Genomic DNA, 20,179 nt, shown 5'->3' on the forward strand with positions numbered 1-20,179 from the left:
GAGCATCCCCAATCAACCGAGAAACTTGTCAGAGAGAAATGCCCCAAATCACAGAGAAGAGGTATTCCTTTCCACATGACGAGGGCCCAGTAGGGTGAAAGGAAGCTTCCTGTTATACTGGTATGGCTTTTATAGCAAAGGTAGACAAAATAGGGAGCTTTGTAGTGACACCCAGTAGAAGGGGAGAGACAAGTGGTTAGAGAAGGTAGAGGAAGAAACAGTTGGAGAGGTGCAAAGGTCTTAGTAAGTAGAATTGCCCATGTGGTGGGTGTGTCATGGTATCACCCCACCCCCACCCCAAGAGGCTTTGCTGGAGATGCCTATGTGGTGGGCAAAAGAAGAGATATGACCATGTAATTAGCAGACCAAAAGGGTGTGAGGGACAGCCATATGGGGAGAGGAAGAGGAGCATGGAGAGAAAGGAACCAAGGATTGTGGATTATGTAGAGCAGAGCCTTTTGGGGGAAGGGCAGCCCATTCTTTGGGCTGAAAAGTTCAGGACAGAAGGTGGAGTATGTCAGCCATACACTGTAATAGGTAAGGACTGAGGGATGCTGGGAGAACCCAGAGGCCATACTTCAGTATAAAACCCATAGAAACACTCATGAGACCAAATGTAAAAGTTGAAGACAAAAGTCAGAGTGTAATAAATGCAAACGTATTGAGAGACAGTTCGCTGACTTTTTGAGGAATTTTCTTGGAATATAGTTCTCGAGTGCTGGGGAAATGGGCTGGAGTGGTAATGCTCTTGGAGTGAAGGATGGAGTGTTCTCTGAGTGAAGAAGAAACAGAAGGCGCTGGGGAGAACAGCACTATGGTTTCCGATTGGTAACTGCATCTGCAGTGGGAGATGTTTTGTTTTCTTTCATTCTTTGTTTGATGCTTCCTCTTGTTGGGCCAGTTCTTAGCTGCATTTCCTCCTCAATCAAGTAAGAGTGGTTTCAAATTAGACACTCAATCCTCTTAAGCTTGGGAGTCTTTCACCTTGAGGTCTGTGACCAGCTCCACATCCAGACTATCACGCTCAGCTTCAAATAACTCTGTTTCTAAACAGTGGGTGGCTTCAGCTTCACCTGCTGTTTATTAAAGAGAGAGACAGGATATGTTTAAAGAGACAGGTATGGTGAGGTGGGAAGGGTGCTTCAGCTGGCCTTCGGCCCTCCCTTGCTGAGGCATCCCTTCCCCCTGAGGTACCAGCCATCGGGCGGGCACATAGGATAGGATAGAGTTTAGGACACAGGAAGGGGAGTTGAGAAGGGAGTAGAGGCAGAGAAAGACAAGAAAAGAAAGAGTAGAGAAGAGGAGAGGTCGGCCACGTAGAGAGAGAGGGAGAGGGGGAAAGGGAGAGAGGGAGAAAGGGGGGAGAGAGAGAGAGAGAGAGAGAGAGAGAGAGAGAGAGAGAGAGAGAGAGAGAGAGAGAGAGAGAGAATGAGTCAGGGTTAATCCTCCAAAAGGCAGGGGAATTGTTAGTACATGCCCTTTGTTTCCTTTTGGGAGGGGTGTAATTCCATGAATCTTCAGTCCTGCCTTCTGGGGTAAATAATTGGGAACATTTAGAAAACTTATTCCATTGGATATTGAACAGTCACCCATCTTCATAAGTACTTCATAAAAATTCAGTTTGGCTCCTTTTAAAATTCATATTCTCCTTGAAAAAAAATTCTCCTTTTAAAATATTTACTCATTCTTCAATATGATTCTTTAAACATTTATTAACTGCTTTCTTCTGGGCACTAGGCTAGGAATGAACACAGTGTTAAATAAGGCATGAGTCTGCTCTTGAGGCATTTACAAAGTCTGTAGCAGTGGTGTCCAATGGGAAGGTTCCTGATAATGAAAATGTCTTTATTTACATTGTCTAATATAGGAGTCACTAGCTATATTTGTTACTGAGTAGTTAAAATGTGGTTACTGTGAGTGAGGAACTATGCTTTAATTTCATATGTTTTCAATGAGTCAATATTGTACTTAGAGCATAAAGGGTAGAAAAAGAAAAAGATGTATATTTTTGTTATACTCCTGTTAAAGCTGTAATGAAATGGTTGGTTAAACATTCTTAAAAATACATTGAGTTAATTGTAACTGCCAAGGTATTAATATATATATGTAAATTTGCAACACACATATGTGTGTGTGAGTGTGCATCACAGTTATATGTAATGGAAAGGCCACAAGTTTCTCTTCCCAGAGATAGGGAGAAGGACTCCCTTTTTAGCAAGCAGGAACTTCAGTCAAGCCTCTGAGGGAATGGGGGCTTTTGTTTAAATGCCTGAGCTTGGGTAAAGGACTTTCTTGGAGAACCAGACACACAATTATAGAATATTGCAGGGTTTTTTTATGTAGCTTATTTTATCCAAAGAGATAAAGTTAAAGAGGAGGTAAACAAATATTACTGTGTATATAGACAAATATATGTATTATACATATATAACATAGGAAAATTAGATCATGAAAATGGAGCATGAGACAATGAGAGGTTTGTGGCTTTTTTATGTTGAAAGTAATGTCAACTTCCATAAAAATGCTAATATTATTAATTGATGGTCTTGACTATCCACCCTCAAATTTTAGTATTTTGCAATTTTCTTTCTTGCCTTTTCTCTATCCAGGGAAGCCTAGCCAATATCTGTTGCCTCAGACAAATATGGCACACCAGAAATAGAAAAAAGCAAAACATTTTCCCAGTTTTTGAGTTACAGAAAATCTTCTGGGAGATATCCATTACCAAGTCATATAGGGGTACATACTGTTTGTTGATATTATATTGTTATACATTGTTATTTGATTCAGGGCCTCCTTAGCTGCTGGGGGGTAACTCTTAAATTAATGTGATCCTTCTCCTCAGTCTCCAGAGCTGCTGGAAGGACATATATGCACCAGTTGTGGTTTTTCTGTTGTTGCTCAAGGTCTCTCTCTCTCTCTCTCTCTCTCTCTTTCTTTCTTTCTTTTTTCTTATGCCTTTAGACCAAGCAGGCAGCTTTTAGTTCACACCAACTCTGTGTTCCACCTAACTCTGGACTTTATATATAGACTTATAGTATGTGTGTGCCTGCCTATAAGCTATCTCACCTTGGCATTTTTTTTTCAAACCAGGCCCAGAAAAAAAGCATCATGTTATATGGGCAAGGCTTCCCAACCACTGAGGAAATCATAGGCCCTTCCCTGGGGTCCAAGAACACACACAGACACACACACACACATACACACACTCAGTATTTGAAATTCTGTACTTAAATTTCTGCTACCCAGAGGGACATAAGCTAAAAAGGGAAATCATTTTACTCGAGAAAAATAAAAAGACATGCATGAGATTTTGCACATGTATAAGTTTGTGAACTATATTGCTGAAAGGACCCTGATATAGCTGTCTCTAGCGAGACTACGCCGGGACCTAGCAAACACAGAAGTGGATGCTCACAGTCAGCTATTGGATGGATCACAGGGCCCCCAATGGAGGAGCTAGAGAAAATACCCAAGGAGCTAAAGGGGTCTGCAACCCTATAGGTGGAACAACATTATGAACTAACCAGTACCCCGGAGCTCTTGACTCTAGCTGCATATGTATCGAAAGATGGCCTAGTCGGCCATCACTGGAAAGAGAGGCCCATTGGACTTGCAAACTTTATATGCCCCAGTACAGGGGAATGCCAGGGCCAAAAAGTGGGAGTGGGTGGGTAGGGGAGTGGGCGGGGTATGGGGGACTTTTGGGATAGCATTGGAAATGTAAATGAGGAAAATACCTAATTAAAAAAAAAGGAAAAAAAAGTTTGTGAACTATAACTCTTTCCCATTATATATTGTGTGAAATGCCACTAAGGAGTTAAGGAGTATATTTAACTAACTACATTAATAGTAAGAGAAGGAAAATAATACACTATCAGAAAGCATACAAAAAGGAAACAGAGAGGAGGAATGAACTATCATATGTCTGTTTTTTAATGATCTTGAAATTATAAGGTTTTGTATACACGTATACATGAACGCATCATAGTACATATATGCATATGTACATGCATGCCACAGTGCAATATACTTATATGTGCCATAGTGCATGTTTACATGTGTGTGCCATAGTACATGTATACATATGCATGTACAGAGATCAGGAGACAACCCGAGGGACTTGGTTCTCTCCTTTTGCCTTTCGGGTCCTGAGGAGAAAACTCAGATTATCAGTGTTGTTTGTAGGTGTCTTTACCCATCAAACCATCTCCCTGGCCTCAAATTTCTACTCTTGTTTGGGGAAAATAAAGTTTATATGTAGGGTCACATGGCATGAGTTAAGATGTTAAGTTTCTAATTTATAAAAAAACCATTATTTCTTTGAAAAATTGTTGTAGTTGTAGAACTTTTTGTTAGACTATGCAAACTGGAGCAGGATAAATTATATTACAGCTACGGCAATGGCAGGAAGTGACTTCTTTGTAGGGACAGAATTTGGAAGTGTGACATTACGAGAAATGTCTAAGATGATGGAGATTCCCATCACTAATCCAAAGAGAATTGCCCCTGATTTCTACAATACTCTTCCACCTTAAATTCATTTTCAAAGTCATCTTACTGTCATTCTTAAACACACAAATGTCACATGATATGATACTAAAAAGCATAATGAATATGAGCCAAAAGAAATCCACACCCCAAGGCAACAATTTCTTAACACTGTGTTTTATACATGGTGAAAATTTTCAATGTTTATAACAATAGGAAGGTTATTTATACAGCTCTCTGGCAGTGCATACAAATTCATTTTAAGAATGCAAATTTCTCTCTGGTTTTTATTTATACAAATACAGTTAGCTCAGGCCCTTAGTTCACTCTATAGAGTTAAGAAGAATTTATTGGGAGTGACTAGAGAGGGAAAGGCAAACATTTTCTACCTAATGTCCTCTGTGTGTACAGTACTCACTAACAATCAAGAACATCCATCTTGCATGCAGAATTAAAAATGGACTCAACCAAGTAAACACTGTATTTTATGTTCTGTTGTATGGGGATGAGAGATCTATACAGAAATCACTAATAGGGCTACTTAAGACACTGTCAATGTGAATGCCAGCATCACATGACAGGTGACTGTGGTTCCCCGAGTCCCTCCCCCATCTGGTGATAGTTTTTGAAAGACCATTAGTTGAGACTCTGAAGTGTATAAGTATAAAGTCTTATATGGTGTGTGTGTGTGTGTGTTTTAAGCCTGGATATTTTTATGTGTCTATTGGATCTCTAATAGACTGTTATATAAAGAACAAAGAATAAATGGGCCTGATTATATCTTAGATGTGTCAAACTGAAAATCATTTGTATAAAGAAAAATTCTAGAGCTTTGGCTTGAATCCCTATCACACTTTAACATGTGCACACTATAACCCACCCACCTGTGAAGGCACCTTTGTTTAGCTCGTGTCCCAGGTGTTATGAGCATTGGGTTACTGGTCATATGGTCCTTTGTATGTTTGTTGGTTGGGAAACCTGAGACATCATTCACTTGCATACACAGTTGGCTTCAACAAGCCCTTCTCTGTTTACCTCATGGGTTTGTTTACATCAAAACCACATAATTTCCTTAGGACAACTCCAAATATAAAGGTTCTCACTATAATCTAAGTCCTTTCCCTTACCTCAGTGTAAATGGTAGAAATTTAGACTTAAGATGACATTGATCATTGTGTGTAAATTCTGGCAAGCCAGAATCAGTAAATTAAAGTACTTAATAGGGACTCCAGAAAAATTAAAAGGTGAATATCAATAGTTAGTGGAGTGTTGAGACACAAAGATAACCTCTCTAAGATAGACACTTCCAGAAGATAGCCCCTGAGACCTGTCAGCTTGCATTGCTTTCCGCTTGTATCTATGTGTGTACTTATTTAAATGGGAATTGTATCTTTAGGACTTTACATTTACATTCCAAGAGAGCAAAGCTAGAAGTATTGAATTAAATTAAAGCATGAGTTAAATACCACAATTACAGTTTTTAGTAGACAAAGAGACACAGGGATAGCTTAGTTGGTAAAGCGATTACTCCAGAACTCCTGTAAAAATTCTAGCCATGGTGATATATGTCTGTAATCTCAGCACTGATGTTGAAGATCCTGGATGTTCACTGGCCAGTCAGTCATGTCTCATGGTGGGCTTCAGCCCAATAACAGACCTTGTCAATGTGTTATCATGAAGATAACAACCAAGGTTGTCTTCTGGTATACCCACATGTAGTCTCTCAGACACAAACACATATGTACATGCATGCACCCAGGCACACACGTGCATAAAAACAGATGAAGAAGAAAAAGAAAAAAATCTGTTGCTAAATTTGAGAAGATTTTAAAAAGGCAGGTATTGTTTTAGTAGGTTGATGCCATTATTACCCAATATTTGATTGGAAGAGGGTATAAAAGAAAGGTTCAAGAACTCAGTTGTATGGGATGCTTCTAAAACATTCTCTGGGAGGTAAGAATATAGAATATATTATCTATAGCATAACTTTAGGTGCTTTCAATGAAGGACTGGGCAAAGAGTCAATACTGTAAGCAAAATAAAGGTGAAAAAGATTAGGGCTTAAGCAGAGTTCTGGGGTAGACAAGAGGCTAAAATAAAGGGAGCATTGATTTTTCTTTCAGTAAATTTGTTCCATGTTAATTGAGAAATGTAGTCAGAACAACTTAGAATGTGAACTTCCCAGTAAATAGACCCACTAATATATCTAGTATGCCACTAGGTATTTTTCAGGGCATCCTAAGAAACAATGAAATTAGAAACCTATGTCTTGTGGCTCTTTGGTAAAATACCTGGCTCTCAGAAATAAAGTTAGAAAGAAAGAAAGAAAGAAAGAAAGAAAGAAAGAAAGAAAGAAAGAAAGAAAGAAAGAAAGAAAGAAAGAAAGAAAGAAAGGAAAAGAATAATAAAGCCAACAAGCATTGAAAATATCTCCAGTTTCTCTAATTAGAAAGATGTAAATCAGAAAAGACACATTCGTGTCCCATACTCCAATGAGCCAAGGGAAAAACCTGATGTCCTCTACTGAGCAGAAACAGAACTGCTCCCAGTGTTTCCCAGTGGTGCTGCTTCAGGGGAGGCAGGGTGGCTCCGTTTCTTGTTCTTCAAGCTCAGAGTAGTGTTCCATAGCCAAAGAGGAAAGGGCTGTCTGGAAGGTGATCATCCTAGCTATTCTCATAGAAAGAGTCACAAGGTCCCTAAGGGAAAGGACAAGTAAGCTTGTCCAAAACTATGTGTCTATGACTTTGATACCATATACACCCTGTTCAGCAGCACTGGCATAGAAAGTGTAGCAGAAAACACCTCTATAAAACCCTTTGTTTTATTTTTAGGAAATGCAAAACAAAGGCATTCAGGTTTGTTCTGATGAGTAGAAAAACCTGTGAGTACAGGAAGCTAAGAGCCCATGCCCAATTCTTCCCAGAAAGAATAGAAAATAAAAAAATAGTCAAGGAGGTAAATGTATTTTGTAATTTAAAGAAAAAATAAGTTTCAGAGGCAGGTGTAATATTCAGACACTTGAGTCACCGAGGAAAGAATTATTTCAGCCTATGAAATGAAGCTAGCCTGCACAATATCACAGCCTATGGAATTAAGGTAGCCTGGACAAAAGAACAAGAACTATTTCTTTAAGAAAGTGTGTAACATAATTTCAGGCACTGCCCTTCTACTGCTACATTAAAAGTAAACTTAGTTCTTGTAAGATAGTGGAAGCAGAGGATCAGGCATTCAAGGCTAGCCTCAGCTACATAGTGAGTTTGAAACCTGTCTGAGCTACATGAGATCCTGGTTTCAAAACCAACCAACCAACCAGCCAAACAAACAAACAAACAAACAAACAAAATCACTAACCCAAAGCAAAAAAACAAAATACAACAACAACAACAGCAACCACACCCAAAGCTGAATTCAGGCCTTTCAGTAAGTGATAAAGATCTACCTGAGACTTGTGAGTAATCCTGAATTTAAACATGAACCAGTGGCCCTAGACAGGCCATGAAGCCAAAGGGTAGGGAATACAATTAGCTGTTCCATCCTGGCCTATAAGTAACAAAATCAAAGGAAACAGGTGGCAGCAAGTACTGTTATTCCTTCCAGGTCATAAAAATCATAAAACTAAATGACATGTAGACGATAATCAATAAATTTAGCATTCCTTGTTGTCAATACACACCTGTGAGTTCCATACCAAATAGCAACTTTCAGCTCAGTACAAGGTTAAATATTTGTAACATAAACATATGCATGCATGTGAGTGTATGTGTTTGTGTGTGTGTGTGTGTATGTGTGAGAGTATGGGGGGAGGGCGAGGGGGAGGAGGAGGGGGGAGGGGCAGGGGCAGGGGGAGGGGGAGGGGGAGGGGGAGAGGGAGAGGGAAAGAAGAGTCAGAGAGACAGAGACAGACAGAGACAGAGAGAGTGAGCCAAGGTCTGACTGTGTGGCCACTCAGCCTAGCCTGGAACTTGCTATGTAGCTCATCCTGCCCCAAGCATGTGTTGATCCTTCTGCCTCTACCTCTCAAATAGAAGGGTTACATCTGTGCTCCACTGTGTTTGACTGTAGATGGAACAGTACTAAGGTTTCGTTGGCCCTATAGGGTGGAACACTACTTTCATGTCCAAGGTCCTGGTCAATTTTGGAAAAGGGCATTTTTGCACTCCTTCAATTAAAACTACAAGAGACAGAGACCCTAGGAACATTCCTCCCCATTTTCCTTTATTCCTGCCTTGTCTCCCCAAGATGTTTTGATCATTACTTTATAAGAAAGTATAACTTTCCAGGCTCCAAGATGACTCAGCAGATAACAGTGCTTGCCTTCAAGACTGATAATCTGTGTGGTCCCATGGTGGAAAGAGAAAACTGACTCAAGCAACATGTCCTCTGACTACACATGAAAACAGACAGACAGACAGACTGACACACACAAACACACACAGAGACAGACAGACACACACACACACACCACATACAGACACACACATACCCTTTAACTCTAATGTAAAGAATCTAAAGTGTTTCCTCCAAAGCAAACACGTTTATTATATGGCAGCCTGCTTCCATAGACAGAAAATGTGTATGTGTGTGTGTTTATTAACAGCAAATACCAATGCCTAACTTCTTCACTATGTGTTTTACCATCTACAGTATAACATAGGAAAAGTTTATTTTAGTCTGTCTAACTTACTGAGTTTTATTCCTCCAGGGATGTACCCTGTATGACACCCTATCTTTAAACTACATTCTGAGACACCTCTAAGTCTATAATAAAAAGAGAACTGGAATCTATAATCTGTTCTCCTGGCCAGTCAGAGTTTGTCAATTGTCTCTGTTTACCCTGCACCAATTATAATGTTTGAGTTAGCTCAGGGGCAGATACCACGAGAAGATTCTTGGAGTAGTCGGTCATGCAGCTATGTACTTCTCTGTCCTCAATGATCTCAAAGGCAAAATGAAGTTGATTTTGGGATTTTCCTAAAAAGACTTAGATATAATTTTTTTAAAGAAAAAAATACATAAATTGAATCATAATGCAGAATGTCCCCAAGAATGCAACACTCAGAGACCAAAACCCCAAAGTTGTAGCAATCCCCTGGGCCTTGATGGAGCTGTCAATCAGCAGTGTTGGCTTCAAGACCCTCCCTGTTTCCAGTGGATAAGGCTATGCCAGGGGAGGGAGAGAATGAGAGTGTGGGGGAGGAGAGGGAGAGATGGGGGTGGAAAGGAGAGAGCAGGAACATTGGTCATGTTACAGGGATCAAATGAGCTAAATGACATGCTAAACTCTGGTCAGTAATACAGAGCAAAATTGGGAATTCTAACTAGATTTGATCCCACAGATTCATGTCTCAGTTACTATAAAACTGTAGTTTTGTGATTTTGAATAAATTGAGCATTAATACTATGAACATTATACTCCCCATGAAGTATTTGTGAAGTTTTAAGAGAGGTAACACATGGATCCAAAACAGTACACCTCTCCTGCCCAATGTGGTCTGGAGTGATTAGATGATAATAATAGGTAATCTATTATGGTGGTGATGTAACTAGGGGCACAGGGTTCCTTCTTTCAGGTTCACAGTTTCATTGGTAAAGGGATTTTAAAGGGACACAGAATGGAACATGAGGAGAATTTATTGCAGTCAGAACAAGAAAGAGTGTCCTTGAAAAGAGAATGAATATGGAGAAGTAGAATGTTAGATTTGCAAAATTCTGTCCTGTTCCTGTTTTCTATTTGTGACTGGACTTGCAACTCTAGACATGTAAAGAAAGATCAAACATAACCTACACGACTTAGATAAACATTAGTCTGTGAAACTTGTTTAAATAAAGAAGGGCCTGGTGGATTTTGAGTCAGGGCCACAGAAGCCACTCCTTCTCTCCCCTTGCTGACTCCTTATCATCAAGACCCTGGTTGGGGGAATGGGGACACACACACCTTCCACCACCACCATCTCTCTACTTCCCAGAGCTACACATTTCATAGTAAAGTCCTTGGAAGGCTTGAGGACAGCCTTGCCTTGGACTTTTAAGTCTCCAGCTTATTTTCCTTTCATCACAGGGAGGAAGCGCCCCTCAACACCTTGATGATGGTCCAGTTGATAGCCACACCTTCAAATGCCCTTGTGGATGAGCCGGTGTCCATTCGAGCAACCGGACTGCCTCCATCGCATATAGTGACCATCAAGGCAACAGTGAAAGATGAGAAGGACAATGTGTTCCAATCTAAAGCCTTCTACAAGACTAACGAGGCTGGTGAGGTGGACCTGGAGCAGACACCGGCCTTGGGCGGTGACTATGTAGGGGTTCACCCAATGGGCCTCTTTTTCTCTCTGAAACCCAAGAAGGCTTTCCATAGGCTGATCAAGAAAGATGTGATGAACAGCCCCCTTTGCATCAGTTTGGACCTGTACGACTCTGTTAACTGGCTAGAAACAGTCAGGATTCCATCCAAGGCCAGCCAGAGAGTGCAGCGCTGGTTTGTTGGCCCTGGGGTTAAGAGGGAACAGATTCAAGAAGGTCGGGTTCGGGGAGCCCTTTTTCTCCCTCCAGGTGAGACTAACTTTGCTGATACAGAATGTAGATTATTAAAGTTTTTTTTCTACTTGTGAGCTCTTTTTTGCTATAGGAATTTTCACAAGATATTGGGAATATAGGAGTATGGAAATAGGTGTAGAGATCTGTTACCGATAATGTCTGGAAAATACTTTCAAAATTGTTCTTTGGTATACATACAATTGTATCATTTATTAGAGAAAAAGCAAATTTGCAAACTGATGGATGAATGGGCTTGCCTGTTTTTCCAAAAAAAATTAAGCTTTGGTTGAATATTTGAGATTGCAGGGTACTGCTAGATATCTTTACTATTTTCAGGATTCACTGAAATTTTGGTCGTATAATTGTCAATGCTAAGAAATATGCTTCACATAAATAGGTAGTGCCAAATTGCACCAGGATTTGGGGCCATTTAACAACCTGTTGAAAAATTCTATGCTTCTCCTAATTCAGAGTTCACTGGATGAAATTTTATGAAACTCAATTCAGTAAGGCAAAGGGCAGTTTTAAAAGTCAGACATTAACACAAAACAACATGAAGGTTTACTAATTTGATACAAGGTGAAGAATGATGGCTGGAACACATCAGAAGCCCTCATGCTTTCTGTAATTAAACCACCATGGGTCTATAAGAACAAAGAACTGCCTGTTGTGTTGTAGAAGCACTGCCATCCATTGCATACAACAAATAAATCTGAAACTGAGCCCAGGTGTTGGAGGTAACAGAGACTGATGACTAGTGCTATTCTGGCACCGGTGGAGATAAGTGGACCTGCTGTGCATTCAGAACCAGGGCAAAGTGAAGCCTTGTGGGCAGGAGCAGACCTTGGGACCACTGCTCATTTTATTTTGAATTAAATTTTGGCCATTGCGCATTCACATGATTTCCTATGGTCAGCTTTCTCCCATATTCACTTATATGAGCCTGAATGGACTTGTGACTCACAATTTAAGAATTTATGACATAAGGTAGCAATTTCTATGAACTGTCAAGTGGACATAAGTGTATGCACACATGCATGTGTGAGAGTGTGTGAACATGTACCACTGTGTGCCTATGTATACTTTCTTGTGTTAACTCTCCTCTGACTGTCATACTTAGCTATTTTTTTTTATCCCATTTTCTTCTTTCTTTTCTTTTTCTGCCAGGGAAAGGTCCTTTCCCAGGAATTATTGATTTGTTTGGTCTCATTGGGGGTCTAGTTGAATTTCGTGCCAGTCTTTTGGCTTCCCATGGCTTTGCAGTGCTGGCATTGGCGTATTTTGCCTATGAAGACCTGCCTGAGAAACTGCAAGAGGTGGACTTGGACTATTTTGAAGAAGCTGCCAACTTCCTACTATCTCACCCCAAGGTATTGAAAATAAATTTCATTTCATCTTGTGAAATCATTGGAAAGACAAAACACAGGTGTCTCATCCAGTCTGTGCAGTATTGGGCTGAGCACATTTTATGCTTCAAAAATCTTAGGATTGTTGAGTTGCTTTTTGATTACTGTTTACTAGCATACAAAAGGCAAAAAAAAAAAAATACACAGTGCACACATTGTGAGTCTCTTCACTGGGAAAAGCCAAGACATGTTACATTTGAAGCTCTTACAACATATTCATGTGTCTCTTCAATGTTCTATTGGCTACTGATCCTAAATCCTGAACTTGGTATGTTTTCATACATCAGTGATGATCTGTACATGATTCTTTCTCCCAAAGTTTTGATATTTGTGCTAGTAACCAAGTTTGTGCTCATGCCTCCCTAGTGCATGGAATTACAGCTGTGCACCACCGTTCTTGCCTGCCTTTTAAAAATAGATCCAAGGAGCTGAACTTGAGTCCTCATGTTTGCCAGCAAGCACCCTACCCCTGAGCTATCTCCTCACCCCAAAATACTTTTCTCTAGTGAAGTCAAGAGTGTGATTCTCTAGAAGCCTAACTTCCTCTGCTCTTGGCTTGTTCTTTCAATATTGCTGGGTTCTAGCTACATTTTTTACAACTTCACTTGAAAATTATTATTTATTTTTAGATAGGGTCTTCCTATATAGCATAGGTTGGACAGGAACACAAAATCTCTGGTCTCAGTTTCCCTAGTATTGGGATTATAGCTCCATCTCCGGCACTGTTCTCAACATTATCTTCCAAGTTCCTACATAACATTTGACAGAGCCCTTAACACCGAATGGATCTTCTAGCTCAAAGTTCTAAAGTCCTTCCACAGTACTCCCTAAAATATGGCCACTTTGTCACAGAAATACCCCACTATGCTGGTACCAATTTGCCTGAGTCAGGGTTTCTTTATGACGCTAGTTTACGTGAGGTTATAAGGTTATATTTTGATTGTTTAAAGATGGCTGAGAAGGATGTTCCCTGAAGACGGTAAAGCTCAAAGAAAGTATTATTAAATCAGTAGTAGATTCTTGATTTTGAAACCTGGAAGACCTAAGTATCAGAGTTTGACTGTTTTGAATGCCTGGACTTCTGTCAGGAGAGTTTCCTCCCAGAGGCTGTATGTAAACTGTTTTTTCCTTTGTTTTATATTTAAGATCCAACAGCCAGGAATTGGTGTGATCTCCACGAGCAAAGGAGCAGAGATTGGGCTAGCTATGGCCTGTTACCTGAAGCAGGTGATTGCCACAGTCTGCATAAATGGGCCCACCACCATCACAGGCTTACCACTAAGATACCAGGATCTGGTGGTGACACCCATCCAACAGGCTCTGGAACGGATTGAAGTCCATGTTTCAGGGGCTGTATGCTTCCGTCACACTACACAATATCTCCAGAATAAGCTGTACTCACAGAATATACTTCCCGTCGAAAAGGCCCAGGGGAAGATCCTCTTCATTGTGGGAGAGAATGATGAATTGTTGGATAGCAAGTTGCATGCACAGAGGGCCATGAATCAGCTCCGGAGACATGGAAGAAGCAGTGGAAAGATGCTGGCATACCCTGGGGCAGGCCACCTCATAGAGCCGCCTTATTCTCCCCTTTGCTTTGCATCTTGGCGACCTGTCCTGGGTCAACCCATGTGTTTTGGAGGAGATCTCATGGCTCACGCAGCAGCCCAGGAACACTCCTGGAGAGAGATCCAAAAGTTCTTCAGGAAACACCTCCTTCAATCCAGAAGCAAACTCTAAATAGTGTGTCCATGCCAGAGTAAAATGCGTTAGAGAAAATGCTGGAATTGTGGGGATAAAAGCATCAGATAGGGATTTCTGGGAAAGGGTAGGGATGGGGATCAGAATCTCCTGGCTTTTTTACACTCACATTAATACCAATTCCATTGGAAGGAAATGTGATAAATGACAAGACCAAGATGCACGTGCATCTGATATGTTCCTGACAAATCTGTATATAGTTTGCAATTTTCTTATCTGTTTTTTAACAGTCACAAGAAATTTTTGGTTTTGGTTTTGGTTTTTAATCTTTTTTTTATAGTCCAGATTTCATTCCCATCATGGTCCACCTTCTGACTGTTCCATATCCCATACCTCCCCCTAACCTCCCATCTCCATGAGGATGTCCCCAGTCCCAAGCCCCTAACCCATCAGACCTCCCCACTCCCTGGGGCCTCAAGTCTCTTGAGGGTCAGTTAGGTGCATCTTCTCTGACTAAGTCCATATCCACCAGTCCTCTGCTAAATATGTAGTGGGGGCCTCATATCAGCTGATGCATGCTGCTGGTTGTTGGTCCAGTGTTTGAGAGAGCTCAGGAGTTCAGGTTAGTTGAAACTGCTGGTCCTCCTACAGGGTTGCCCTCCTCACCTTCTTCCAGCTTTTCTCTAATTCAACCACAGGAGTCAGCAGCTTCTGTCCATTGGTTGGGTGAAAATATCTGCATCTGATTCTTTCAGCTTCTTGTTGAGTCTTTCAGAGGGCAGTCATGATAGGACCCTGTTTGTAAGTACACCACAGCATAAGAAATAGTGTCAGGCCTTGGGGCCTCCCCCTAGGCTGGAATCTATTTTGGACCTGTAGCTGGACTTCATTTTCCTCGGGCTCATCTTCCTTTTTGTCTCTGCAGTTCTTTCAGACAGGAACAATTATGGGTCAGAGTTTTGGACTGTGGGTTGGCAACTCCATCCCTCACTGGATGCCCTGTCTTTCTCCTGGAGGTGGGCTCTACAAGTTCCCTTTTCCCTCTGTTGGGCATTTCATCTAAGATGCCTCCCTTTGCGTTCTGAGATTCTCTCACCTCCCAGGTCTCTGGTACATTCTGGAGGGTCCCTGCACCTCTTTCTTCCCAAGGTTGTTTGTTTCTATTCTTTCTGATAACCCCGAGGGCTTCTCCCCTCCCAAATACCTGATCATGTTCCCCCTTTCTCCTCCCTGTCCCCATTCCCTCCCAGGTCCTTCCCTTCCTCCCCTCTCCTGTGATTGTTTTCTTTCCCCTCCCAAGTGGGATTGAGGTGTCCTCACTTGGGTCTTTTGACTTGTTAACCTTTTTGAGTTCTTTGGATCATATCCTGGGTATTCTGCACATATTTTTTGAGGGGGGGCACTAATATCCACCTATTAGTGAGTACATACCATGCATGTCCTTTTGAGTCTGAGTTACCTCACTCAGGAGGATTTTTTTCTAGTTCCATCCATTTGCCTGCAAAATGCAGTATGTCCTCATCCCTAATAGCTGAGTAGTATTCTTTTCTGTAAATGAACCACATTTTCTGTATATTTTGAATATTATCTCTCTATCAGATGTGGGGTTAGTGAAATTTTTGTTTCCTAATCTGTAGGTTATAGATTTTCCCTATTGACTGTGTCCTTTGCCTACAGAAACTTTTCAGTTTCATGAGGTCCCATTTATCAGTTCCTGATCTTAGAGTGTAAGTCTTTGGAGTTCTGTTTAGGAAATTTCCCCTGTGCCAATGGGTGAAAAGCTCTTTCCCACTTTCTGTTCTATTAGATTCAGTGTATCTGGTTTTATGTTCAGGTCCTTGATGTACTGGGACTTGAGCTTTGTGTAAGGTGACAAATATGGATCTATTTTCATATTTCTATATATAGACTGACAGTTCGACTAGCACCATTTTTTGAAGATTTTTTTTCCATTGTATATTTTTGTTGTCTCTGTCAAAGATCAAGGGTGCATAAGTGTGTGGTTTTATAGGGGTCTTCAGTTCTATTTCATTGATCAACGTGTCTGTCTCTATAACACTAATTTTAATTATTTTTGGTTGCAAGGTGTCTTACTGAAGGTTTCTATTCCTGCACTAACATCATGACAAAGAAACAGTGGGGAGGAAAGGTTTATGCAGCTTACACTTTCCACATTGCTCTCTGAAAACACTTCCCAGAATATTTCACCTCAATGATGCTGGCCGCTTCTTAATCACAGCTAATTTCTTAGCTCCAGCTAACCAGCATCAATAGTCCCAGTAATGCAAGGTTTTCACTTTAGTAGTTCTGGTATCTTGTTAATCACGGCCAATTCTTCAGCCCCAGCTAACCAGAATCATAGAATCTTCATAGTCATATAGCAATGGCCCTGTAAAGAGTGTTTAATCTTCCCTCTGAAATTTCACAAGCCAGGCCTCCATCTTCTGCACTGTTCTCAACATTATCTTCCAAGATCCTACATAACATTTGACAGAGCCCTTAACACAGAAAGGATCTTCTAGCCAAAAGTTCCAAAGTCCTTCCACAGTCCTCCCCAAAACATGGCCACTTTGTCACAGAAATACCCCACTATGCTGGTACCAATTTGCCTTAGTCAGGGTTTCTATTCCTGGACAAAACATAATGACCAAGAAGCAGTTGGGGAGGAAAGGGTTTATGCATCTTACACTTTCCACATTGCTGTTTATCACCAAAGGATGTCATGACTGGAACTCAAGCAAGCCAGTAAGTAACATCCCTCCATGGCCTCTGCATCAGCTCCTGCTTCCTGACCTGCAATTGTACAAAGGGTATCCTACATTTTCAGGTTTGGCCTGCCTTCCAATCTCTTGTCAAATTCAAGCTGCTAAAATAAAATATACGGTGGGTCTTGGATTCTTCATTTAGACATGTTTTAAGAAGTTTTGTAGACACACTCTAAACAGAATGGAACAATAACACCCACACACTGCAACTGAAGAAATCCTGCTTCTAAGAAGATAAAAGGATAAAGGACCAGCATCAATAGGGAGAGAACATTCCTCAGTAACTGGGGACAAGTTTCCTGTACATCATATATTGAAATTGATTTACAAATCCACAGAAAGGACTTCTAATAAAAGCAGCTGACAAAAGAACTATCAACATCATGGTAAAACAGCTGTATCTGTTCATACTATTCTGTGGTAGAACTCTGACATAGAACCATAGGAAAATGCCCTTATTGTTACATTCTTGAACTTTGCAAAACAAACAAACAAACAAACAGAAAAACAACTTATAGTCTAATTGTTTCAATTCTTACTAAAATAAACAAAAGAACTGAAATGAAATATAAGCATTTTTAAAAGTCAATAAAGCCATGAACTGGAAAACTTACTTCAAGGTACAAAGCTGGATAAGGAATAGTTTGTTCTTCAAAAACATCTCATCTGTTCTCAGTTATCGACTTAACTACATCCTGAATCTAGGACCTTAGAAAGCACAGAAGATGGCCTAGTTGGCCATCATTGGGAAGAGAGGCCCCTTGGTCTTGCAAACTTTATATGCTCCAGGACCGTGGAATGCCAGGGCCAAGAAGTGGAAGTGGGTGGGTAGGGAAGCAGGGTGAGGGGAGGGAATAGGGAACTTTCAGGATAGCATTTGAAATGTAAATCAAGAAAATGTCTAATAAAAACAAACAAACAAACAAACAACAACAAAAACAACTAGAAAGAAAGAAAGAAAGAAAGAAAGAAAGAAAGAAAGAAAGAAAGAAAGAAAGAAAGAGAAAGCACAGTAGGACTGTAAACTGCTCAGGCTCTGAACAGATCACAAGGTCCTGCTTCCATCACAACTGAGGAGTGGTGCTTGGGAAACTGAGAACAGTTACTGCAGAGATAGATTGGTAAGGCCACAGTGAGCTCTGCTCTGGAGCACTGAGACAGCCTGGAGGGGTAAGGTAAGCTGCAGCTGATCTGAAGAGAATCAGCTAGAACAGCTCGTACTGTACAGCCCAAGGTGTACAGGAAGGCTGTCATCACCATGTTTAACAAGTGGCCTTCCCCTTGACAAGCCAAGGAGGAGGCTGTTTAAAGGTGTCTGGAGTGGCAGTTACATTGGTACATTCTACAAAACAGCAAGTGAAAACAGCAAAGCTGGAAAACAATGGTCCTGACAGAGGAGTCTAAGGATCTGCATGAAAACTTTTAGAAGCCCAGAGAGCAAGAAAGACACCAGAAAAATGCCATAAAAGTTACAGTCTGCATTCGAGGGTACTAGTGGCCCCTGTTTTAAGGGACAGTAAAAGCTTAATACAATCTAGAGGTAGTTTTTACTCAAGGATGATGGTATCACCGTTTAACACCACATATGTGGTTCTTGTACTAAATGTTGCCCAATGAATCAGGTGTAATTGCCAAAAAACTGAATTAGGCATTACCAAAGTACAGGGATGGAAGCAAAACAAAACTGACATGTTAGCACGCAGGCCCACACACAAGCCTGAATATAAGCAAAGCTTAACCAAAAAGGGAAAAAATGGACAGCATATTTCTACTGGGGAAAAAAAGGTGTAAACAGGAAAGTGGAAATGTAAGTTACATTTGTACATTTATAAACTTACAACTATCTGTCTCTAAGGTACTGTCTTCTGGCTACCTAGTTCAGTTTATTTAGTTATCATCTAATAAAAGTCATCTTATGGTCTTAAGTTTAAAATTATAATGATGTTCTGGCTAAGCTAAAAAAAAAAGGGGGGGGGGGAGAATACAATAAATCATCCTGCAGAGACTTTCCTTATTTTACCATACAGATGCCATCTTGGTAGCAAATAATTCTCATGATATTTTTTGTCATTTGCCAACAAGGTGGGAAACACCCTGTTAAATGTAATCACTGGGAACATTCCAAGTAAAGATAAAATGTTTAATTTACACATAATACAAGTTATGTACAAGAATTGGGGGATGGGGAAATCTGAAGAAATCCTGAAACACAGATGAACTGATGAACAGGCAGAGGCACAATGGCGGTGTTCAGTGACATGAACTCAGACTAAATGGCCACACGGGGCTCTATTAGTATCTCTTACATTACCACTATAAATACATTTTTTAAAACAGGGGTCCTTCTGGTCGGTGCCAGCTCTGGGCCATCTTGGGTGCGAACTAGGCAGATGGTCCCACCGTCCCCAGAGGACTCTCGATGCTGCAGGCACTCTAGCACACCCAGGATCTTAGGATCACTGGTGAGTGGAACACAACATCTGTTCCAAACCAATCATGATGGGCCTGTGCCATCAGGAACAAGGACACAGGGGCCCTGCCTGACCAGCAGCTCAGGTTCCTTCTGATCGGTGCTGGTATAATTTGGTTTCAAACACACCAGACATTCCCACAGTCCCCCGAGGAGACACCATTTCCAGGAGCTGTAACATGCCCAGGGTCTTAGGATACCAGGATTCCAGAATACCAGGAGCTTGGTCACACCAGGATCTCAGGGTCTCAGAAGTAGCTTGACTGCCAAGAACTCTGTCACATCCAGAATCACAGGTTCACTGGATCCTGGAATCACAGGATCACAGAGAAAGCTGGACTCTAAAGGAGTCCAGAATCAACCGGGATTATAGGAAGGACAGGCTCCAATTAGATATATTGAGGGCAGCAAGCACTTGAGATAATCACATGGCAGGAGGCAAGTGTAAGAAAAAAAGCAACAGAAACCTAGGTTACTTGGCATCATCAGAACCAATCTCTCCCACCATAGTAAGTCCTGGATAAACCATCACACCAGAAAAGCAAGATATGGATCTAAAGTCACTTCTCATGAAGATAATGGAGGACTTTAAGAAGGAAATAAATAACTCCTAAAGAAATACAGGAGAATACAGTTAAACAGCTAGAAGCCCTTAAAGAGGAAACACAAAAATCCCTTAAAGAGTTACAGGAAAACACTACCAAACAGCTGAAAGAATTAAACAAAACCATCCAAGATCTAAAAATGGAAGTAGAAACAATAAGGAAATCACAAAGGGAGGCAACTTTGGATATAAAAATCCTAGGGAAGAA

At 40.8% G+C, this 20,179-nt stretch overlaps 1 protein-coding gene across 4 annotated transcripts in view; it reads left to right on the forward strand.

Annotated features, from left to right (window-relative positions):
• The window catches only part of LOC110293184 (acyl-coenzyme A amino acid N-acyltransferase 1), a 45,108-nt gene extending 27,509 nt beyond the window's left edge, over positions 1-17,599 (forward strand). For 3 of the 4 annotated variants that reach the window (XM_021160993.3, XM_085839295.1, XM_029476497.2), the window contains 3 exons: positions 10,550-11,040; positions 12,193-12,395; positions 13,578-17,599. In XM_021160993.3, coding sequence (XP_021016652.1) covers positions 10,575-11,040; positions 12,193-12,395; positions 13,578-14,171 — 1,263 coding nt within the window. In that variant the 5' untranslated portion in view covers positions 10,550-10,574 and the 3' untranslated portion in view covers positions 14,172-17,599. The remainder of the gene's footprint in view (positions 1-10,549; positions 11,041-12,192; positions 12,396-13,577) is intronic. The other variant, XM_085839296.1, reaches the window with a different exon arrangement.
• Positions 17,600-20,179: the final 2,580 nt, after the last annotated feature.

Source organism: Mus caroli, unplaced genomic scaffold, assembly GCF_978045245.1.
Source record: "Mus caroli unplaced genomic scaffold, Mus_caroli_1 scaffold_6, whole genome shotgun sequence".
Classification (NCBI taxonomy): Eukaryota; Metazoa; Chordata; class Mammalia; order Rodentia; family Muridae; genus Mus; species Mus caroli.